The sequence below is a fragment of the Parus major genome, chromosome Z (assembly GCF_001522545.3).
Source record: "Parus major isolate Abel chromosome Z, Parus_major1.1, whole genome shotgun sequence".
Classification (NCBI taxonomy): Eukaryota; Metazoa; Chordata; class Aves; order Passeriformes; family Paridae; genus Parus; species Parus major.
In genome coordinates, this window is record NC_031799.1 from 62,787,643 (window position 1) to 62,810,110 (window position 22,468).

The 22,468-nt window shown below is 35.4% G+C and overlaps 1 protein-coding gene across 1 annotated transcript in view; it reads right to left on the reverse strand.

The window, feature by feature from the left end:
• The window catches only part of TMC1 (transmembrane channel like 1), a 56,450-nt gene continuing 33,982 nt past the window's right edge, over window positions 1-22,468 (reverse strand). The window contains exons 10-21 of the mRNA XM_015652292.1: window positions 18,929-19,071; window positions 16,368-16,512; window positions 14,192-14,386; window positions 12,048-12,227; window positions 11,683-11,835; window positions 10,282-10,410; window positions 7,424-7,491; window positions 5,668-5,907; window positions 2,965-3,090; window positions 1,350-1,428; window positions 1,117-1,252; window positions 1-266 (exon numbers count right to left, since the gene is read on the reverse strand). Coding sequence (XP_015507778.1) covers window positions 1-266; window positions 1,117-1,252; window positions 1,350-1,428; window positions 2,965-3,090; window positions 5,668-5,907; window positions 7,424-7,491; window positions 10,282-10,410; window positions 11,683-11,835; window positions 12,048-12,227; window positions 14,192-14,386; window positions 16,368-16,512; window positions 18,929-19,071 — 1,860 coding nt within the window. The remainder of the gene's footprint in view (window positions 267-1,116; window positions 1,253-1,349; window positions 1,429-2,964; window positions 3,091-5,667; window positions 5,908-7,423; window positions 7,492-10,281; window positions 10,411-11,682; window positions 11,836-12,047; window positions 12,228-14,191; window positions 14,387-16,367; window positions 16,513-18,928; window positions 19,072-22,468) is intronic.

A 22,468-nucleotide genomic window follows, 5' to 3' on the forward strand; every position in this document is an offset into this window, starting at 1 on the left:
TTATCTGTACATGGGAGGGCCCCTGGGCATTCCTGGATGCATCCCTGGGAGGCATGGATTTCCAGGTGGATAGCCTGGTATCCCAGGCCTCCTGGGCCCTGGTGGCCTTGTGACAGCTATGGATGGTGGAGGAAAGTTTCCTCCTCGGCTCTGTGGAGGATAGTGGCCATTCAGGACAGGGCCAGGATGCTGGAGCGTCTGAGAGGAGCTGGCTTCTTGTGGCTGCTCTTTCTTTGATCCATTGCCATCCTGTCCTTTCTTGTTATCTGAAATGTGTTTGGAGGACAGAATTAACAAATGATCATGAAATTCCAAAGCTCCCTGACAGGGAAATCCAGCAGTTGCCTGACTATCCTAGAGTTCAGAGTAGAAAGTCTGGGCCTCCCCTGCTCAGACCTGGGTAATGCATCTTCATGACCTTTATGCTGTATTTTCCATCCATTTTTTCCTGCAAGGCTCCCATAAGGGCAGATGGGAAATTTCTCAAGTTGCACTTAGATATCTTCTATCAATGATGATGAAGGCAGCAATTACATGGCTCTAGCAAAGACAATCATCTGTCACCTGGGTTTCCCTCCTAGGCTTTTAGTGGCTGTAGGGCATGCGTGCATGATGAGGGAAAGTAAACAGCCAGCAAAATCCCTTAGGACAGACTGACATCCACCTCCCCCAGCCTGGCTTTCTGATAAGAGTTGCTTACTGTGTTCCCACTACACCTTCCCTAGGTGAACCCAGCGCAGGTGACAAATACTTTCCTACTTAGTTCTGGGTCAATAAAAAGCAACAGAAGGGTAAAAGATTTAGACTTTGACTGCTGAGTGATAGATAAGAGGGATTATTAACACTCAGATCAGGTTTTAATTGCATTTTTTCAGCAGGACTGTGACTTTCAGTTCATTATAGTTCAGCTTTTTACTTTGGTGCTGCCAGGTGTGGAATAATGTTGCAATATTTCTCAAACAAGCAAAAGAAAGAAAGGTGAACTTAGTAGTTGTGATTCAGTATTGTGAAGATGTTTCAGGACATTATAGCAGTGGAACAAGCCAAGTCAGTGAGGAAGACTAGGATCACACATACATGAATTCCTCATCATGAGACATTCAAACCAATTCTTACCTTTGTTTGGAGTGGATTCATCTTGCTTGTCTCCTTTAGGCTTTGCTGGCGGTGGTTCTGTCTCAAATGGGTTTTCCTCTTGTTCATTTGATTTTTGTGCCTTTTGTTTATTTCTTCTTTTATTTTCTTCTGCTTGCTAATTATAGGGAAAGAGAAGGCATCTTTCAGTCATCCAAACAGTCTCTGTAATATTTAGTAAAATGCAAAAAAAATCAATAATTCTCTATTCTTACACTTTGTAACTTCTTTTTAAGTTCCAAGTTTGCTTCCTTGTAGGATTTGGATGTCGCGTTGAGATAATAAATGCTCAGGCTAAATTTAAAAAAATAATATTTTCTTGTTAGACAATTATTTAAATATAAATAATCAGAACATTCCTTTAGCAGCCATTACAGTTGTGATAATATAAGGCCTGTATCTTTTTCTCATTTAATGTGCTTAGTCAGTACTAATATTTTGACAATGAACAAAGTGCTTCCTTACGTTATGAAGAAGGCACTTTTATGTTGGGGGAGAAAAATGAAAGAAATTGTTTTCTCTATTAATATTCTACATTCAGCCTTATAATATTTAAGAAAGATGTTTCATTAAGTAGTGCTTAACTGTTAAGTGACTTCTATAGAATAAAAGTTGCATGACATACCTTAAAAATTAATAAATCATATTAATGAAAGCTTTCAAATAAATATAGTAAGCAAGCTGAAATACTGTCAAGAAAACAACCAAAATAATATTCCTTTTTTAAAAAATTATCACTTCCTTCTTCTATTAAGAAAAAACATAAGAAAATTTCCTTTTTTTAGTGTATAGAATACTATTGTGACAACTCTATAAAATTAATAATTTTCACTATCCTGATTTAATAAGAAAAAATCTGCTATGAAGTCTTTAGTTGACATAAGCAGCAAATAATTAATCAGCATGTACTGTTTCCTCTGCTTTTCTTGGTTTTGCCTTGTATTTTTCCTCCTTTTTTTTTCTTCTATTTATTTCTGGTGTCCTTCTGCCCTTTATAACTACAGGTTAAAATAGATTATGGCATTAAGTCAACCTCGGCAAAATTTCATCTCAATATTTCATATTGCTCATATAAAATCCTTTCATAATTTCTGTTGTGTTCTATAATCTTCCCTATTTATTTGCAGTTCTGCAATGCAAAATCAAATCCCAGCTTACCTCTGTTTAGAGTTAACTTTTAGTTCAGCAGTATGCTAAATAACCCAGTATAATAACCTAATCAAGCAGGTTAAAATTCATTGATAAAACAGGACTCAATACAATCTCTAAGAGCAAATATTCCAGGGTCATTTTTCTTTACCAGTTACTGAGCCACTCACAAAAGCCTCTACTAGCCTTGTTTCACAAAGTCTCCAAAACCATGTCTCACACTTCTGTCCCAATAATATAAAGTACAGTCTTTACCAATTAAAGGCACTGAATATCTGATTCACTGAAAGTTACTGAGGTTAACTCTGCTCCATGGTGTTCATGTTTCTATCGAACATGCTAAGGATTTATGATGTGTTGTTCTGCATACTGGACAAGCTGATCAATGTCATAGCATTACAGATTCCCTATGGGCCTTTTGTATCCTAATAGTTTTCTATCTTTCATGGCAGAAACATTTCTTAAAAGTATAACTAAACCCTAAAGAAAGCCATTGAGCAAAAAGATATCAACCTTTCTGCACATGCACATTAAGTATGCTCAAAGACTCATTAATTGTTCAAGTCACTCATCACTGGACAACCAGCACTACCTTTCTCAGATATTCAGTGATGACTCAGAGTGAAAGAAACTTAGCAGATCTTAGATACATCAAGCATTGAGTTAATATTTTATACGTACACCATCAGCAATATAAAGGGTAGGATAAGTCCAGGGTTAGAGGCATAACCAAATACCTTCCCAAACCAGGAAGGAAAGTCGTGCTCCAGAGTTTCCGATATGACTTCAAACATTCTAGTCTTCCCACTATTAAACAGAAAAGTTGACAATATATCACATACAAATATTATGAATATATAAGCTAATCACATCATATCAAACCTGGAAAAAGGACAATATATGGTATGTTAACATTAAAACTGTACACTGAAGGGGATATTGTCTAAAGTAATATTTATGTATTCCAAGGAGGGAAACAAACACCAAAATTCTCATTGTATGCTAATAGAATTTGCCAGGTTACCGCCTAAATTACTCCTCAGTGAATCAGTGTATGAGCTGTGAACTCCATATCATCGACCAACAAATGAAACATTATTTGTGATCTATGAAGACATGGCAGGAAAATCCAATCCTGTTTTTTTATGTTTGACAAGAAAAAAATGGTCCACTTGCAATTGTTTTTTGTTAAGCCCCATTCTCCTCTTTGGTGTGTACCAACGCTACACAAGTCACTGGCTCTGTTTCAGGATATTTTTGTTGTTGCAGCAATCTAGTCACCTCCATATGTCATTGCTCCAACTTACATAGAAAGTTATTTTCTTCCTAGACTATTTTCCATCAGAAGTGTATCAATAGATGTTTTAAAAAACCCTTTCTGTTTATTTTGCCTTCTGTGCCTCATGGCCCAGAAGTTTGTCATTTTTAACTTGGACAAGACCGGAAAAATGGGTCTCTGTGTATCAATTCTAATTAGTAGTTTTAATTAGTTGTAGGAATTGTCACCAAATTGCCACCTGACTGTCCAGTCATTGACATTTCCTGTCACTGCTTTTCAGTTGTGGTAAAGGATTTCTTACAAATGGGTCTTTTTCTTAACTCATTGTCAATGTTTACACCCTTTCAAGTAATACAAAAATTTTGGAGGCAGAATTCTTCAGAATTGTTCTTTCTTTCTAGTTGTCCTACCCACTCACAATAAATGAAAAATTCCAACCTCTGCTTTCCTCATTCTCTCCAGTGTGCACAAAGTGCACATTGGATACTGCAATATTGATAATTCTGTCCTGTCTTCCCTACTCCTCGCAGGTCTCTGGTGAATTGTGTATGTTGCTTTAATGAATGAACTAAAATTAAACAAACATAAGAATAAAGGGGGGGAAAAAAAACAAACAAAAAAATGAAACCCCAAAAGATTCATGAGTTTCAAAAAGGACAGGACACTGAGTTACCAAGAGGAAAATGTTATGTTTTTCAAATGTATAGGCATACTCTACCAGTATTTATTCACTGGCTGCTCAAATGTAGCATCCATATTCAAATGTTACCTATACTGAGGCTGAATGTACTTTCATCAGTCTGAAGTGCTCCCTGTTGGAAGTTACATTGAAGGTTTCACTTTTTGATGAAGAACAACATATCTCTGCACATGACAGAGAAAAAGTGGGAAGCATCATCTTTCTCATTTTGAAGAGTAATCTCACCATTTAGTTAATACCCAATTTAATAACTGCTGCCACTCAGATCTGACCTCAAGTATTTCCCTCAATATGTTTTTGCTAGGATTCAAAAAAAAAAGAAAAATCTTAATTTATATCTCCTGTTTTGATGCAAATTCTTCTGTAAATTCAAGCAATTTTCTGTCTCATCAGAATTTTTGTCATGTCATGTGAGTCTTCCTTTTATTCTACCTATGACTTCCTACTATGAAGGAAGTCTACCTATGACTATCGTGATGACAATCCCTGACATTTTGCCTTTAGCCTTCATTCAAATTTTTAGCACTTTTGCTTCTTTAGAAACTGCACTGGGGATCATACAGATGTAGTTTTTTACTCACAAGAGTAATGTATTATTTAAACCCTTCAATGCAAACAGAATGTCTCTTCTACCATTCTCCTACTCTTGCATGGCTAATATTTTTGTTCAATAACAAGGGCTAGGGACTTTTAAAATTTTTAATTTCTTGTCTGTTTTTATGTGATAAAAGTCATATATTTGTATCTCATGTTACCTGGCGAGTAAAGATGATAAAAATGATCCTAGACTTTCCAGGTACTGCACACAAAAAGAGAAAGTGTGACAAAGTCTAAACTACCTTTAGTGCAAGACGTGTTTGCAAGGCAGGCCTAGGTGTTTAGAAAAGATCAATGACTATGGAGGCCTTGAAGACTTCAGACACAAATTCAGATTCACAGTGGTAGTACAGAGATATGAAATTCTGTGAACTGGAGAGAGTCATGGCATTCAAAGACTGAGCCACACTATATTTATCACACCCTCACACATTCTGATCTGCCCTTCCTACAGGCCATATAGACATTTCCTAAAAGCAATCTCTTAAAAGCACAACAGGTCACTGCTCTACTCCTTAAGAATCATTTTTCTTTAGTGCAGCTGTAATGATAATTTTTTTCTATTGAATTAGACAAAAAGAAAAGATTTTCTATTCTACATCTCAGATAAAACTTTCTAAAGAATCAGCCACTTCTCCAGGATTCCAGCTTTGGGAATTATCCACAATGAGAAATACATCACAATTAGACACTCAGCATATCTGGTGCTAGTTATAGAGGCACTTTTTCATTACTGCATAATTCACTGTGATGTGCAGAAGTAGATCATTACAACAATTGCAAAAGATGGAGGTAAAATGCAGAGAACCTGAAAGGACCACAGTCAAAAGATGGTGGGATGGAAACAATGGTGTACACAGCAGGCAGTGTGGAGAGAAAGAGGATGAAAAGCAGCATGGCCATGTAGAAGTTATTGGATCTGGAAGCCTTGAAGACCCGTTCTTGGGGGACATTGCAGCACATCACTGCCCAGCATTGCAGGTACATCGACGTGTGGAGACGAAACACGTTGATTGCTGGGAGACATGGAGCATAAAATGATCCCATCCTAGAAGTGAAGCAAATAAAAAAAATAACCACTATATTATAGGACTTCTGTCTTTCCAGGAATGCCACACATTCCCTGCATCAATGTATTTTGCACACTGTGCACTCAGAAATCAATGTAGCAAACTTTATGGGTTTTTTTAACTCTTTTTTGAAAAACATTGAAGGTGTATGAAGAGAACTATCTGTACGAACTTTATGTTTCAAATTCCTCTTTCTCTGCATATTAAATGATGACTTGGTGAAAAGTAATTCACTTTTAATTTTTCCAGGTAGCATCTTGCTTGTGTTGTGTGGAATATGATAACCATAAAAGTAGTTACTACCAATTCCTACAGCTAGGTATAAATAAAATAATTTCATTCATAATTTATTATTTTTTACTGATATTATAACACATGTTTTAGGAAGAATATTTTTGCTTCAGTGACATTTATTTTAACTGCAGTTGCCAGGGTAATTTAGGGCTTCATTCCAACAATCTGTTTATTGATTCTGTTATATTTAGTTTTTTCCTTATTATATATGGTTACATTGTCATGACACCCAAATAGTTGGCAAGTTTTTATTTTTATCACACCTTGTTTCTTGTGTCATGCTGACTGAAGAGCAGCTAAATTCATTTTCCTGGCCAAATGGTACAGAATACAAGAAATCAGGAAGCTGCTTCTCCTTAATCCTTGCCCTTGTGGTCAGGTGACAAAGCGATCAAGCTAAGCTGCTTTGCCCCTGAGTGCCTCAGACATTCTATTTAGAAAGAGGAAATATATTTACATTAGGGTTGGAAAGACCTTCTGAGCACAGAAAAATGACAGGCTTTAGTATATTAGTTTAGCTCCTTCCTCTTTTTGTGTATCTTAAATAAAAAGATAGAAGGCTTTACAGAAGTGACAGTTTTAGCACACAAAAATCCTGCTCAGCCAAGTCATATTAAATGTAAAAATTAGGCCTTAGCAAGAACTGAGAAGTCAACAGTGCTTGTAGAGAGCAGTTCCTGAGGAAGACTGAGCATCTTGCATGAAGACTCTACATGCTGGTGTTCTTTACCAGCCATGTAATGTCCAAAAATGGAATGAAAACCTTTTCTCCTCTACATCTGAGGACTAATGCTGCAACCGTAGTATTGTTTACACATTCATTTCATTGCACAGATAAGGATTGATACATTTGCTTTAAAGTCTTTTTTTCAGGAACATGGGAAAAGAACAGTAAAGTATGCTGAAAGGCTAAATTTCAAAGCAAAGCACTACAGCAAGCAGTCAGCATAAACATATGCAGATTTTTACTGGTTGGTTTTACAAACTCAGTGCAAAACCCTGATGTATGTGTTCCAATAACCCCAGCCCATAATTAGTTTTGAATTGCTCCAACTGATTGCAGTGTACCAGTTTGGTATATAGTGCATATACTTCCATCAACTTAAAGAACTGGGACATGATCAGGATTTCAGAAAAGTCCTTCACAGATGCAGACAAATCCCACCATCCTGCACATACAACTTGCTTTTCCCCACCTACCAGATCATGCCTTGGTTAAAGATCAGTCCCAGCACATTTCCACTTATATCAAACTCAGAATATGATGGCTGAAAGAAATGATATGGATGTTTTCATTAGGTTTGCACAAAGAGTTTTAAGATGAGTTAGAGTAGATGAAAACTAGTGGAGAATTACAAATCATTCTGGGTACTGGGAAATTTAAAAGCAACAATACAGAAAATTTCTATTTGAATGGCTAATGATGTCAAAACATTGTGTTCTCCAGCCCAGCACCAGCAGTAAAATTTAATGTGATGAATGTGATTTAGTTGACAAATACACAATTGAACTCTGGCATTATTTTTCTCTTTTTTTTCATATTTTAGCTATCTCAATTTTGAAGTTTTCCTTTCAACCTTGATAGAGGTTGCCAATCATTTTCTTTGTTTAATATGAAGATCTTATTTCTAATTTGAGTGCTTGATTCTAATTTTTCCTTTAAGATTCAGAACTTTAAGAATGCCATGGGTCTCATTAAGTCTTTGTTTGCTGAAGAAAGCCCTCTATCATACACTTTTATTTCCAGTGTAGATGCATAAATACCACAAAAATTGTTTAGCCATTTATTTCTGAACTAATAATTTGACCCTTCTTTCTGTTTTTTCAAATCTTTAATCACTTGCCCATCTCTTCTTTTACCTTAATTGCTAGTTTCTCATTTATGAACATTTCCATTTATAAACATTGAATACACTGAATTTAAGCAACAGCTGAAAGGCAGCACATGCTAATTTGTGTTCATATGCAGCAGATCAAAACTTTCTGCTAAGAAATTGGTGGCTTTAAACTTTTAGTTTATACCTGAATATCTGTTTCAAACATATTATTTGTACATTTATAAATATTATTTATATATTTTTACACTATACCTGGTGTCTTGCATGATTTGCCATAATGATGGACAAAAAAAACCATGAATAATGCATATCTTCCAGGTAATAATTATATCGATGAGGGCAAGAGGAAAATGAGATGCAAAAATAACAATTCCCTTATGGCCCAAACAAGACAAAGTCATTCTACTGAAATCTTCAATTAAAGCCACAATTTTTGTACCATGCTGTGCTTTTGGAATATTTCTAGTTCCTGCACTCTTTCCGTGTAAGTTTATGCACATACATAACACACACAAACACACACACACACACATATATGTACACATATATTTATACATACATGCATATATATATATGTTTCAGTGAATTTATATATTTAATGTCACATGAATCTGCTTGCATAAGGGGAAAATTAAATAGATTACTACTATTACACTTGAAAAATAGTTGGTTAAAGAGATCTGTATACGCTAGAATATTAAAATATTAATAAGATCACACAGAATCAAATGATGCATGACTGCTTTTTTAACATTGGTGCTAGCAATGACAGATTAAAAAAATCAGAAATACAATTATTAAACAAATTTAAAAAAGAGTCTTCCCACACAACATGCAAGCTAATCTCTGGAATTCTTCCCTACTATGATCATCAAAAAATATTTTTCTTGTAGCAAAAGGCTGAAAATTAATGGATATATATTCATGTCCACTAACCACAGAGGCATAGGTATAGCTACGTCCTAAGGAAGGTTTTCAGCTGAGCTGTTTCCAGAAAGTCAGTGATTTCCAGTTTCAACTTCCAGCTTTTGTTTCAGAAAGTTTACTGGACCTGGGGGCCATAATTTACCAGACCATTACAGACATTCCTATATACTGCCAAATAAAAATGTCAATTATAAACTGGTTTCAGGATCTCCTACAAGCAGATGTGTTGTTGTTAGTTTCTCAGCTCATGCTATATTCAAACTCCTCCATTTGATTTTGGTGTTGTAACAGTTATTACCTGTTTGAACACAATCTGACTAACTGGTAGTGTTTGTCTCCACTCCTATATTAGTCCTGTTTGAGGCAGAATGTAAAACCTAGAAATAATGTTGAAATTTCATGGGAGTCAGCAAGTAACAATGAGATTGCTGTACCAGAAACAAGATGTTTTTAACAGAAAACCTGAAAACTTTCATCTCCTCCAGAAAACTGGGATTTCCCAAAATGCAGTTCTTATCAATGCAAGACATTTTTACATGTATGAAGACAAAATTTTAACAAAATAATGTGAAAATAACAGCTACAATAGCTGCTTATGCAGGAGTACCCTTGATAGCCTTAAATCACATAGCTCTTTTCTGTACTTCTCAGTAAGTGCAAAAGCAATAAGTACTCAGTAAGTACTTCAGGAGCTTCACAAGTTTTAACAATTCCATGACTACTACTTAAAAGATGAAAAACAGCATCAGATCCCTGAAAGCATAAGTAGCTGGCAAATTTAACCTGGATCAGGTCAGTTGGAAGTCCCAGCTCCCAAGTGAAGGCTTCTGTGCCTGCTTATGTTATGGGCCTTACTAACTTCACATCAGCTAAAACAATTTTGTATATATATATATATGTGTGTGTGTGTGTGTATGTATGTAGTAATATTTCTAGAACAGGATTTTTCATATTTTTCTCCACATGAACTTTGTGCTAGAAGACCCTACCCGACCAATGAGATTGCATTCTGTGAAATGGTCAAATAGTAAATGTGCGAAAAATGTGTGTTATCACAAGAAAAATAAAATTTTCTCTTACTAAATAAAATAAATTAAAGAAGTCCTAAAGTTACCAAAGCCCAGAGAAGGAGACAAATATTAAGGCATAAGCAAAATGCAAGAAAAACTAACTTCAAGGGATTTTGAAGTTGTTGTATCTAACCTAAAGTTAACTCTGTAGCTTTGAAAGCAAAATGAACATTGTTACTTAATTGTGAAGTGATAGCAAAGACATTTAAAATAAGATACTTACAAATCCATACTCCAAGTCCCAGCACCAGCAGTAATTGAAAAACCTAACAAAGACAGCTCTCAAAAAATCGCCAATTAGAATTGTTATGTATGTTGTCATCATGTCAGAGACTGTCAGGCGCACAAATTCCTGTCAGAGCAATATTCTCTTTTAAGAACATATTTAAGCAGTTAATAGTTACAATAATAATTAAATACTGTACTAGATCTGTAACTGTGCTTATCCTGCTTCAGCATGGACAAAACTCAACCTTTCTATGTTCACTGAGTCTGTAATGTGCCAGAACTACTGCCCCTCATTTTCTAGAGCTATCCTTTGTTCTAATTTGTGTTCATATTATCAGATGAAACTTCCAGAGTATGATTAAACATGATTAAACTGAGAAAGGCTTCTAACCAAGATCACTGCTACAACAGAAATCTGTGATGATACCTTAAACTGCTTTTGATCCCTTTGATTTGAGAAGACTATTAAAAAACAAACAAACAATGGTGAATGCCTTCTCTCAAGCAGTTTCAATATCCAGTGGATAGAGAGGAAGGAAGAAAATCCTAATGCAAATAGTCATGGCTCTACTTTTATTTTAAGCTTTTTATGTTTCACTAAAGCCTGCTATAACAGGCCTTACCCCAACAGCCCAGAAAGCTCTTACTTTCCCTGATATGAAATTAGGGGTAAAATTATTTCAGTTATGAGCTCTTGGTATTCTCAGCATTTTATTTAGCATCAGTGAGAACAGAGGGGCCGACTTTTCTGCCGATATGCTCCCTGCTGGTGGTTTATTCTTTCAGGATGACAGATTGTCAGGGTGATGGAAGAACAGCAAAATTGATTCAATATTAAAATTGTTGTCATGGACAAATCAACAGCAGTGTAGTAGGATCAAATTGACGGAAAGGGTATGCTAGAAAATTATTTGGAAACCACATTTTATGATGGTGGGTCAATAAGAATAAATGAGAATAAAAAAAATAGGAATCAAATAAAATATCTGTGCAGATTTTCCAGTAAGTTTTTATTGTTCTTTTGCACTATTTTGTTTGGCTGAAGACAGAGATGCCTTCTCAAAAGCATACTGCTGTAAACTCTGTCTTATATACATGTCCCTTTTAAGATAACACCTTCATTTTTCCAAAATGGGTAGACAAGGAAGGCAAAGATGACATCAAGAAGATAAATCAAGAGGATAGAGGAAAGGAGAGGGAAAAAAGAGATGCTTTCAATTCTGTCAACTAACAGAAGAAAGAATTTCCTGTTAGACAGGATTCAAAGAAAATAATTTTTTTAAAACTTTCATTCAAGAGAAATTATTTTAGCCAAAATAAAGAGGATTTAGATACCATATCCTGTACAAGACTGTATAACCCATTTTCAAGTATGAGCTCCAAGCAGCTGCATTACCTGTCCTACCATTGTTTCCCAGCATGGCCCTCTGGGGACATCAGCAGGATCCACCTGTATTGGAGGAGCAGTTGAATTCTCTGGAATCGTACCATTGTACAGACTGGCTTCCCATATTGTCATGTTATACTTTACTATCTTTTCTTCTTCCAACTAAGGAAAGAAATAAATTGAGAGGGAAAAATCAACATGAGCCTGTTACCAACCCTTTGTCTATTCAAAAATTCCCATTGCTAGCTTAGGCATGGATGTAATTTACAGCACAGAAAAAGAATGTCTTTCTCTGGTATGTCTGTGACTGGCTGGAGGTTCTCAGTGTTGTCCAGATACATGCTAAACATAGTGAAGGAAAGTAAATATCTTGCCTTGAGGTTGATTTCATCCATTAGGGCAATAATGAAAGTGTAGAGATTGCCAAGAAAAAGAGCAAAGATTCTTCCCAGCTGCCATCTTAGAGCTATTCGAGGGTGGTAGTTTTCCAGAGAACTGATTACATCAAATAAAGTTGGACAGAACATTCCTAAAAGTGACATAACTGTGTTCACCTGAGGAGAGGGTGGAAAAAAGTTTACAGTGAAATGTTAGAAATAAATTATTTTATTGATCTGGGTGAAAAATATTTTTTGATTACTACTTTTATTTTTATTTTTTATTTAATAAAAACCAAAATCCACTCTCAGTGTCTGTCACAAGTTGATGAAATCCACACACCATCCCCACTAATCTCCTTCTCTCCATGACACACTAGACAATTGTATCTGAACTGTGTTCAGACAGAACTAGGTACTGCTGATATGGAGAGGGAGACAAAAAATTTAAACGTTAAGAGAGAGAAGTAGGGTCAGAGAGAAAAAGTTTTTTCCACAAAGTCATCAGCAGCTCTTTATTATGCTGTGAACTTCTGGAAGAGATGACAAAAAATGTATTTACCATGGATATCATATAATTGCATGTAAACAATGTTCATCCCCTTAATGAATCTAGTCTAATGAAATTTTCTACAAAAACAGCTTAATACTTTTAGGAATAATGTCAATTTTTAAATATTGCTGCTTGCCTTGTAGGTAGAAGCTGCACTTTTCTTTAAGTTGTATATTAGGTGCTAGGAATTTTTTCTGAGCAAATCCTAAATTCATATACTAATGATGCAAACATCTCCAAAATAAGAAAAATGTGTGAATTTCATTCAGAAGCCAAATATATTTATGCAACTAAATATTAATATCCAATGGAGGGCAATTTTTTGTACTCACAAATATGTTAATTACCTGTCAATAGGAATCTTTTTTTAGCTAAATAACATCAGTGTTGTTTTACCCACTCTCTTTTAGAGACACACTGCTCCAGATCTTAAAAGTATAGAAGCATAGACCTTAGAAACACATTTTTATTACAGATATAAAAGTAAAATTATGAGCATAAAGACAAATATTACCTACTTTCCAGATTATAACACAAACTTATAAAACAGCCTTTGGTATCCCAGTTCTTATTAGTACAAATCTTCTACCACACCTTTAAACTGAGAGACAACTGAATTCCACCAAGTTTTGTTGTCTCAGAGCTTGTGCTGCCTTAAATCAAGATATTTTGTACACAATCATTCCTTTTCCCATAAAACTAAAATGTGATAACAAGTAACTTAATTCACTCTCAACAGCTCTATTTTTCTGGATTCCAGAGGTGGATTATTTCACATTTTAATGTTACTTTCCCAGTCAGGCTTTGGTATTGAAAATTCTGCATTTATTTTCCTTGTTCCATCATCACCATTATTAGCTTTATGAGGCTACCACCTTTTTGCCTTATTTAAATAAGGTATGCATTTTACACTCCAGCTCAGAAGATGAGTTTCAAGTAACAAACTAGTTTTACAACATGCACAGTAGCACTTTTGCTAAGAAAGTAAAACCTTCCCAGGTTTTCATACAGCACACTGATTTCAGGTGCATACTGTGCGCATAGCAAACAAAACACCTCTGTCAGGCAGGCTGCATCTGCTTTTGAGGGCAGCATTAGGCACAGATTAGGCACAAAAAATATTGCACAGGACTCTTGGAGAGGGCAAGTGGAGCTAGAAGGCATCAGTTTCAACCTGTTGCAGCATCAGAGTTACACCACTGAGGTCCCAAATAACTTCCTCTGTGCCCAGAGAGCAACCACTCTGCTTGGGTCAGTCTCAGGAGAAAAGCAAGAAGAGAGTGGGTTCCATGAAGAAATCTCATGAAACCACAGTGTGTCTGGAAAACAATCCTAAGAGCACAGAGGAGGAAATGTAAAGGCCTCAAAGGAATCTAAATACTAAGTGATGCTTGAAAGAAGCAAAGAAGAAATTTGATGAAGTAGGAATCAGAAAGACATAAGTAATTCTTTTGCTAAATATTACCCACCCACACTCAGATTTAAATTACCACCTGGTAATATAAATTACCAGGGAAGAAAGGCAACATGCAAAGCAGAGGAACACAGTTTCAAACCACATCTATTATAGAAATGCACTAGCACGAACTTCATTTCTTTCCCACCACCCGTAGTTCTCCAGACCTTCCAAGGCAAATTTCTGGGATCTTCTGACAACAAAAAAGATGAGGTAGCCACTTCCAGCAAGTGTGCATAGGGCTAAGAAGTTAGCAAGAACCCTTAGGAATCGAGTCAAATGAATATTTTCTTCCTTTCGGCTCTCCTGCTCCTCCACGATTGCTTCCTGCACTTGTTAGAAAGAAAAGAGTATTATGAATACTTTAATGGTCAAGTGCTTCCTCAATTGTTAGAAATCAGTTAAATAAATAACAAAGATGCAAATGGACATCTGGGTTTCATGTTTTGAGATGAATGTACATTATCTCATAAAATCTTGTTCAGATCCTGGCAGATTCTGGAGTTTTGGCTCCCCAGGATTTCCTCAGCCTTTTTTGAGTGTGTCCCCAATGAGTCTTGTTACACTTGTACTCATGTGTCAAAAAAAAGCTGCATGTTCTTTCAGCTTGCAAGGTGATATGAGGTTGAGTGATACAGCAAAATAAATGTGTGATTATCTGTCAGAAAAGGAAATGTCATGCTTTAAAAATGTGCATCTGTGAGAAATGAGGAAAGCATTTTACTCTGAAAGTCAGAAAAAAATTAAGATAGTTGAGATGTATGAATCCAAAAAAAAAATTGGAACGTGCAGAGCTTCAGACTGCAGAACAAAATGTTTGCCCCACATCTACCCTTGATCATAACTGATAAATATTAAGACTCTAAGTCAGCTATGAACTCCTGTTTTTACTTTTGCCAGGTGAAAAAGCTTTTGGTCTGGAGTGTCTCCATGAAAAGAAGTTTTGTCAGAGCTTCTGACTTTGGTATAGAGATCAGCTGTCCAGAGGGGAAGCTGAACTGCACTGTAATAATTGCCTTTTGCAGCTCTGCTCCTTTTACAGCATGTGTCTATCGCATAAATGACTGGAGACAGAAGCAGCTTTCAAACAAAACTTCCACGGCCTCACCCAAGCCAAGACTTCACTCTTTCTTTCTGAGGTTCCTTGCTTGTTTGCAAGGATTACAGTAAAGTTTCATGGGTTTATTTCGTGAAATTAAGCCTTTTTCTCAACTGATTTGTGTTCTTTCCCAAATAGTTTTCAGCATCTGCTCTTAGGAGGCAGGCAGAGAAGCTGATACAGATTCAGCGCTTTCAACCCATGTTTCTCCACTATTTGCTTTTTTGGAATCTTCTCTGTATGGCTTACACTTGAGGGCAGTTCTCTGCTATGCCTGAAGCTGAGGAGTGGGCAGGCTGAGGGGGTGTGGTGGCTGTTCCACCACTGAGGACAGGAAAGATAAAACTGAGCAGAGCAGGCAGTGCTCCGTGCTCCAGCTCCTGTGGTGTCACACCTGCCAGTGTGACTGCAAGCCTGGCATCTTCCTCACTGCCTCACAACTCTTCTTGGCCCGTCTATTCCCTGTACATCGAATGTTAAATCTTCCTTTGCCTGCTGCACTGGTGTGTCCCAGCCACCCGAGAGCACAAACACATCCTTTAACATTCAACATACAGAATATATCCCCTTCACTGTTTTCGCAGCCCTGAGTCTTAGGTCTTGCCCCAGATTTGTTACAAAATTACTCTTGAAATCAGATTTACTCTTAAAACCAACATACCCTATACACTGGAAAGAACACTGCCTTGCAAACTGGGCTATATTTTGTAATTAATTTGAAAATAAAAGCATTTTCTTACTGAAAAACAAGTATAAACTCAAAATTCTGGGGCCAGTTCTTCTGATAAACAACCCTATACAGATTATTGTATAACTTTGTCTTAATAATATCTTTTCTTTGCAACAAGAGAAATTGACAGTGTGAGGTTGGCAAAAGGGGAGCAACATTTCAAAAAAGGGTTTTCAGACAAACACCATAGAAACTGGAAGACATCAGAGATAAGAAAAAGTAAAATACTATTTTTACAGTAGAATCAGTTTTCTAAAACTGGGATTGTCAGCACAGAGGATACAAAAGATGTTAACGTTATTTCTTTCGTGATTAAAAAGAAAACAAATCTAAAGGCAAAACACAGAGACCTAGAAGAGTGTAAGATGACAGCTGGAGTATGAACCTCAGCACATGTAACTCTTGTCCTTAATTCCATCTGATTCCCACCAGTGTGAAGGCCAAATTGTGGTCCCTCTCCTTAGTAAACTCCGTTTTACCTTAAAGCTTGTTGTGATGGAGGCAAACTTATTATCTGCTGTCTCAGGATTGCCAATCAGGTAGTCCCAGCTTGTGAACATTTTCCAGCTGAAATTAAAACTGGTGTCATCCCCGCCACCATCATCATTTGCATTCTTTGCCATTCTACAAAGACACAAAGACACCGGCAGACCTTGTTGGCAGTAGTTCTGCTTTGTGGGCATGACTTTTAAATGGTTCCTAACTTCTAACTTTTTTTCTAAAAAAAATTCTATATCATTCTTGATGTCAATTATGCTTTACTAAATCTTTTTTTCTGAAACAAGTGTATAAGATGGAGATTTTCATATTTAGACACTTTGTGAGCTCACCATCCACATTTTTATGAGAAAGAATGAATTTACTTCATTAACCTCTCAGAGAAACCCTGCTGGATAAGAAGCTTAATAGAAAAGCAATATTGAGAACATCTCTTAAATAGAAAGGTGCAGGGCATCCTGAACTGTAATAGACTTTATCAAAGAGTTCACAAATAGAAAAAGAAGAAAAAATCTAATAAGAAAAGGATTCTAAAATAACAATAAAAAAAATAAATACATAAATAAAACAAAAGAAATATAACAAAGAGTATAAGAAATATTCTAAAACAAGACAGAATAAAATGTGGTTATAACATATAGAATAGCACTCATACAGCTATGTTCCCTATCATCTCCTATGCACATACAAAAATATTTACTACAGTGTCCAGAAACATCAGATTATTTCTTCAGAGAAGTATTTCTTCAGATTAAACTTAATCTTGTCTTCAAAGTTCTCTGTTTAAAAGGGGTTTCATTCATGTAATAACTGTGGTATCGTTTTGCATACTTTGTCACCTAATTCAAGACATTAAACACAAGGAAAGAGTGTGCTGATAAAGTACAAATCACATAGTCTTCAGTATTTCTGGTCAGCAAAAAGTCAACACTTATTTTAAATCTCAATAATACAACAGAATTGTTATTAATATTAATACATTCTATGTAACACATTTTTAAAAGTCCAATAAAAGACATGCTCTGAAATCTAGGATGAGAATAGTAAGTAAATAATACTGAAAATCTTTCTGAGATGCCAAAAATCAATACCAGGGTTGTTCATATCCAGAGGAGTCAGAGATCAAAAAAGATTCTTGAAAAAATCTGTCCTGCTTCTGGTTCATAGACTGAGACATTTCCTTCTCAAGAGTTTCTAATGAAATAATGAAGATCCTTGTGGTTAGAATATAATTTCTTTGAGATCAGAAATGTTTCAATTTTATGTTATACACTGCAAGAGCTGAAGAGACGAGCCCTACCTCAAAATATTTCCCCTAAATAAAATAATATTACTTATAATCCTCACAATCTCTTTCACACAGAACTTTCTGAATTCTCAGTCAACAACAGAAAAATAATAGAACCTCCTGTTAAACTGCTTTTAATTTCTGTGCTCACTGTGCTTCTTTCTGGAAAAATAGAAGAGAACAAAAGACTGCAAGAATTCCCATATGATTACCTAAACACTGGTCATCATTAGTGTCATATGGCCAGACGGAAACTTAGAACATACAATGTATCTTTTTCTCAAGGATATTCCATTGTTTTGGAAGGTTTGGGTTTTTTTTGTCTGAGTGAGAGTCATTGAAATAAAATTGTCTAAGACTTTTCTAATCTTGGCAGTTGTTATTACATTAAATATTAAAACTATTTTAAAATACAGTTTTCAACTAAATCAGTTGCTGTTTTATTGTACCAGTTTGTTTCCTCCCCAAAAATACATATATGTGACTGAAGACTTTGGGGTTTTTTTCTCAAATTTTTCTCAAATTTTTCTTGTCTTATGCAGGAGGCCTTTCAATTTGAAAGCAGAACATGAATTAATCTAGTGCTCATGCAAGTGAAAAATACTGGCTTCAGAACAAAACAAGGTAAATACACCAGCTGTTTTTCTCTATGTTTAAAAGTGTCTTTGAATCTTGAACTCCAAGCTTATCTTTTTTGCTACCACTGCTAGAGCTGACTGTACTACTGTGTTAGGTGATCATCTTCCTTGAACCAAAGCTATCAAAGATTATATTACCTGGCAGCATTTACTGTGGACTGTGAGCTACATGCAGAATTATTTTCCATATGCTTCTTTTTTGTGTTCTTCCTTCATGAAAGTGTTTAACTCACATAAAGAACCACTAATTAATAATTACTAAATTTCTTGGATTTTAGCTGAAAGTCTGCTGGATATCAAGTATTATGAAAAGATGGGCTTACAGATCTCTTCCTCACTTTATCCATTCATTTTTAATTTTGAATTTCAGAAGAGAAATGTTTCGTTATTTCAGTAAAGATTTTTTCCCACTTTCACAGCACTGTTACACAGCTTCTGGTGAAGATGAACAGATAAATACAGGTTGAAGGTGTCTTACATAACTTTGACCTGGCACTTGATCTTGCATTGTCCTGTCCTTTGGATTAGTGCATTTTTTTAAAAAATACTCCAGGATAAATAGTAGAATGACCTGTCTTCCTGAATGTACTTTTGTCCAGAGCCAAGGAGAACTTACGTTCGAATGACAATCATAAAGCTATAGCCAATAGACCCAACTCCAACAAGGAAATATGAAAGAGGCATCCTGAACTTGAGCCACCCAATTGTCCTCTGGTTGTTGTAATAACCATAAAAAAGTACAGAATACTGTGCAAAGCCCTGAAAAGTAAAAAAAAAAAAAAAAAAAAAAAAAAAAAAAGTTACTTTTCTCAATTATACACAATCAGTAAATTAATCAATAGCGATGTATTAAAACATTCACTTCAGTGAATTCAAATCAGTTGCAAATAACACTATAATAAAGCTCACAGGACAGAAAATGTGTCTCTTTATTTTAAAAAGATATAGAATATTTCATAGCAACATCAAAATCTTTTAAAACTGTTCATTAGCAATCTGTCTGTAATTCAATGAATCAAAACTTTTTTATCAACATGCTTCTAGTAAAAAGAGAAATATATTATTTTACAAAAATTATTTTTCTGTTACTTGCAGATAAAGTCCCATATTTTTAACTTAATTTTCACCTTTCTAAAATGTGTTTGCATGAATTTGATATGAAAATCTCATATGCCTTTTTTGTCTAATAACAGTTGTCTGCTGTTCATTGGGCAATTGTTCAGTATATATGATAACCTATAGGTAGGGACATTTTATGGGTGATTATTAAGTATGTAGATCATTTGCACACTTAGACTCGACTCCAAAGCTCTGTCTTTCTCAGCAATTCAAAGTCTATCTTCTTTTCTAAATGTCTTAATATGAATTGCCCTCTCTTCTACTGGTCAGACAGACCGTTTTTCAAAGTTATTTACTAGTACCTTATTAACTTAGTAATTAGTAAGAAATTGCTGCAATCTACATGGATCAAATACCTAAAATTTCCTGGTAATTCTCAGTGCAAGAGCTCATCTCCTAGAAGAAGACCAAAGCCAGAGCCTATACCAGGACAGCACAGAAGTGGCAAATCTCCAGCTGGATGTATGAATTCCATGTGCAATATGGAGTATTTGACTGCATAATTGGAGGATAGACCATACATAATCTTGACAGTAATACAATTAGATGAAGGGTTGGTGAATTAAAAAACCATTTGCCTCCTGTCTTTCGGTTGCCCACTTTCCTTAAAATTAGTAACATCTTTCTCTTACTTGTTTTTTCAAAACATGTACTTGATTTATTGAAGCTTTTACTGCACATGAAGTGAGTCAGAGGCTTATTTGAGAAACCTAATTCACAATTCTAAGCTGAAAATCAAATATTAATATACAGCACACATAAATATTATTCAAAATATCTTGATCCACATATCTCATTTTTCTTCATCTCTGGCTAGATTTATATGCTTATGCATAACAGATAAAAATATGTTCATCTCTAATAAGGCAAGTATTCTAATAGAGCACATTTTTTGCTAAGTACTAGTAAAACATCTTCACCAGTCAGGACACATTCAAATTCAATATAAAACAGTATGTATATTGCATATTTTGGTCATTAAAGCATCCTATAATTCCATTTTACCCCAGGTTTCAATACAGCCTAGTGCAGCTCTGGAGAGCCTTTTGGGTCCTCAAAATTATTAAAATGCTTTTGTATTCTCTGTGTTCTGGAAGTCAGGGATAATTCCTGCTCTGTGTATCAGCAGTTTGTTGATTCCACAGCACCTCACCATAAGATTAGAAATAACTTCAACTCAGTAAAAGTAGGCATGCATGGAAGATCTCTTTAACTCCTTTCTGAGTCTAACATAAAAGACTACCGATTGAATGTGCAATAAGACTTGAGACTCTAATTTTATGACTGGATTTTAATCTGAAAACTGTATGTTAAAACTGAATTCCAAGTAGAATATATCAAAATTCAGATGTGCTTTGCTTTGCCATGTCAGTAATGTGAATACAATTTGAATACAAAAGAAAGCAGAATAGGCATACTGTGCTCATCTTCTTTATTTGTTTTAGAGAGTGGTGGGGTGTCATGATCCATTTATAAAGAGATGTCTCTGCCCAAAATAAGGTGACCATACTCTGAATCATCAGTAGAGGTTTTATTTAATAGTGAGTGTGAGGGGGAGAGAGACACAGAGAGAGAGAGAGAGAAAGAGAGAGAGAGATGGGAGAGAGGGGCTGTAAGAGACAGAGACAGAGAAAGAGAGATGGAGACAGAGACAGATTAAGTAGAAAGATACTGCCAGTAGAAAGACACCACTATCACCACGAGGATTCATGTGGCATCCTGCCAGCCTGGCCTTCTTCACTCCACCACTGGGTGGGGTCCCAAGATGTTCTTCTGTGGTATCACCTTTAAACAGTCCAATTTCCAGGTATCCATTAGGATATTCCTGTAACTTGGGATGGCATATGGATAAGCACTTGCTTATTTTCTCACATTTTTCCACAGTGGGAATTTGTCCAGGTGCTAGCCAAGCCTTCACCCCTGTTAGGCCTGGAATTAACTCTTTCCTACTGCAGCATCTGTGCTTACCTCAGATTCCATTATGTTGGCTTATTTTATGGGGACAGTGTTTCCTGCTGCGTTTTTTAAGTCCTTACATAGGACTAGGAGTTCTTTGGGTTTTGTTTAGGATAAAATATTGATTGGTGATGCATGATTATTATTTATTTCTAACTTATCTGGTAGCATAGCATTGCTACCAGATGAAAGGTACTATTTACTGTATTGTTTAAACAAAGCTGTCATTGTCTTCAGGGAATATTTGTCAATTTGACAGGCCTCAAGAAAATTATTTTTTTCTCTCAATATTTCAGGGGATCCATCTCTTTCACTGCCTTATTCCGTATTTATTATGCTTGCATTTGCTTCTACATTGTTATTGTACCTTCTTCTTCACACCTGTCAGTTTCTGATAGTTATTAAAACTTTCCCTGTCTTTCCACCATGCCTTCTTCCTTCTCTCAAATACATTTATTTTGCAAGCTTTGTTCTTATATTCTAATGATATACATATCTTTATATATATAAAAGGTATATACATATTTTATGAACAAAGTTCTTCTAACCTATTCTCTTTACAAAATCTTCAAGTTACTATAATACCTTTTTTTCCAATATCTCTCTGATGTTTTTATTTCTCATTTTATAATTTCATTATCATTATATAACTTTCCAGCCACATGTTTACATTTATTCTGTCACTAAAATCTGTAACCTCTGATGCACTAGAGGCAACGTCATTTCATTAAGTAGTCACTGCAAAATTTTATATACATAGATTTTTAGAGCAATCTTCCAGTCCTTTTATTATCCAAGGAGAATCCATTGTTTGTATTGTATGCAATCAAAGGGATAAAATGTAGCTCATTATTACTTTTAATTTACTTTCTTCTTTTTTTCCCTAATTCATACTGCATTTTAAAATTCAGTATCTTAATTGTATAGAAGCAGAAGACCAAATTTACACTTAAGAAATGGAAATACAGTACCCCAGAATGGCAAACCAGCTTTGAGATATTTCCCTATGTGTCTTTGGATTGCTACATATACTGAATACCAATGCTTGTGAATATCAAGCCTCATTATGTGTTTTGTCTGA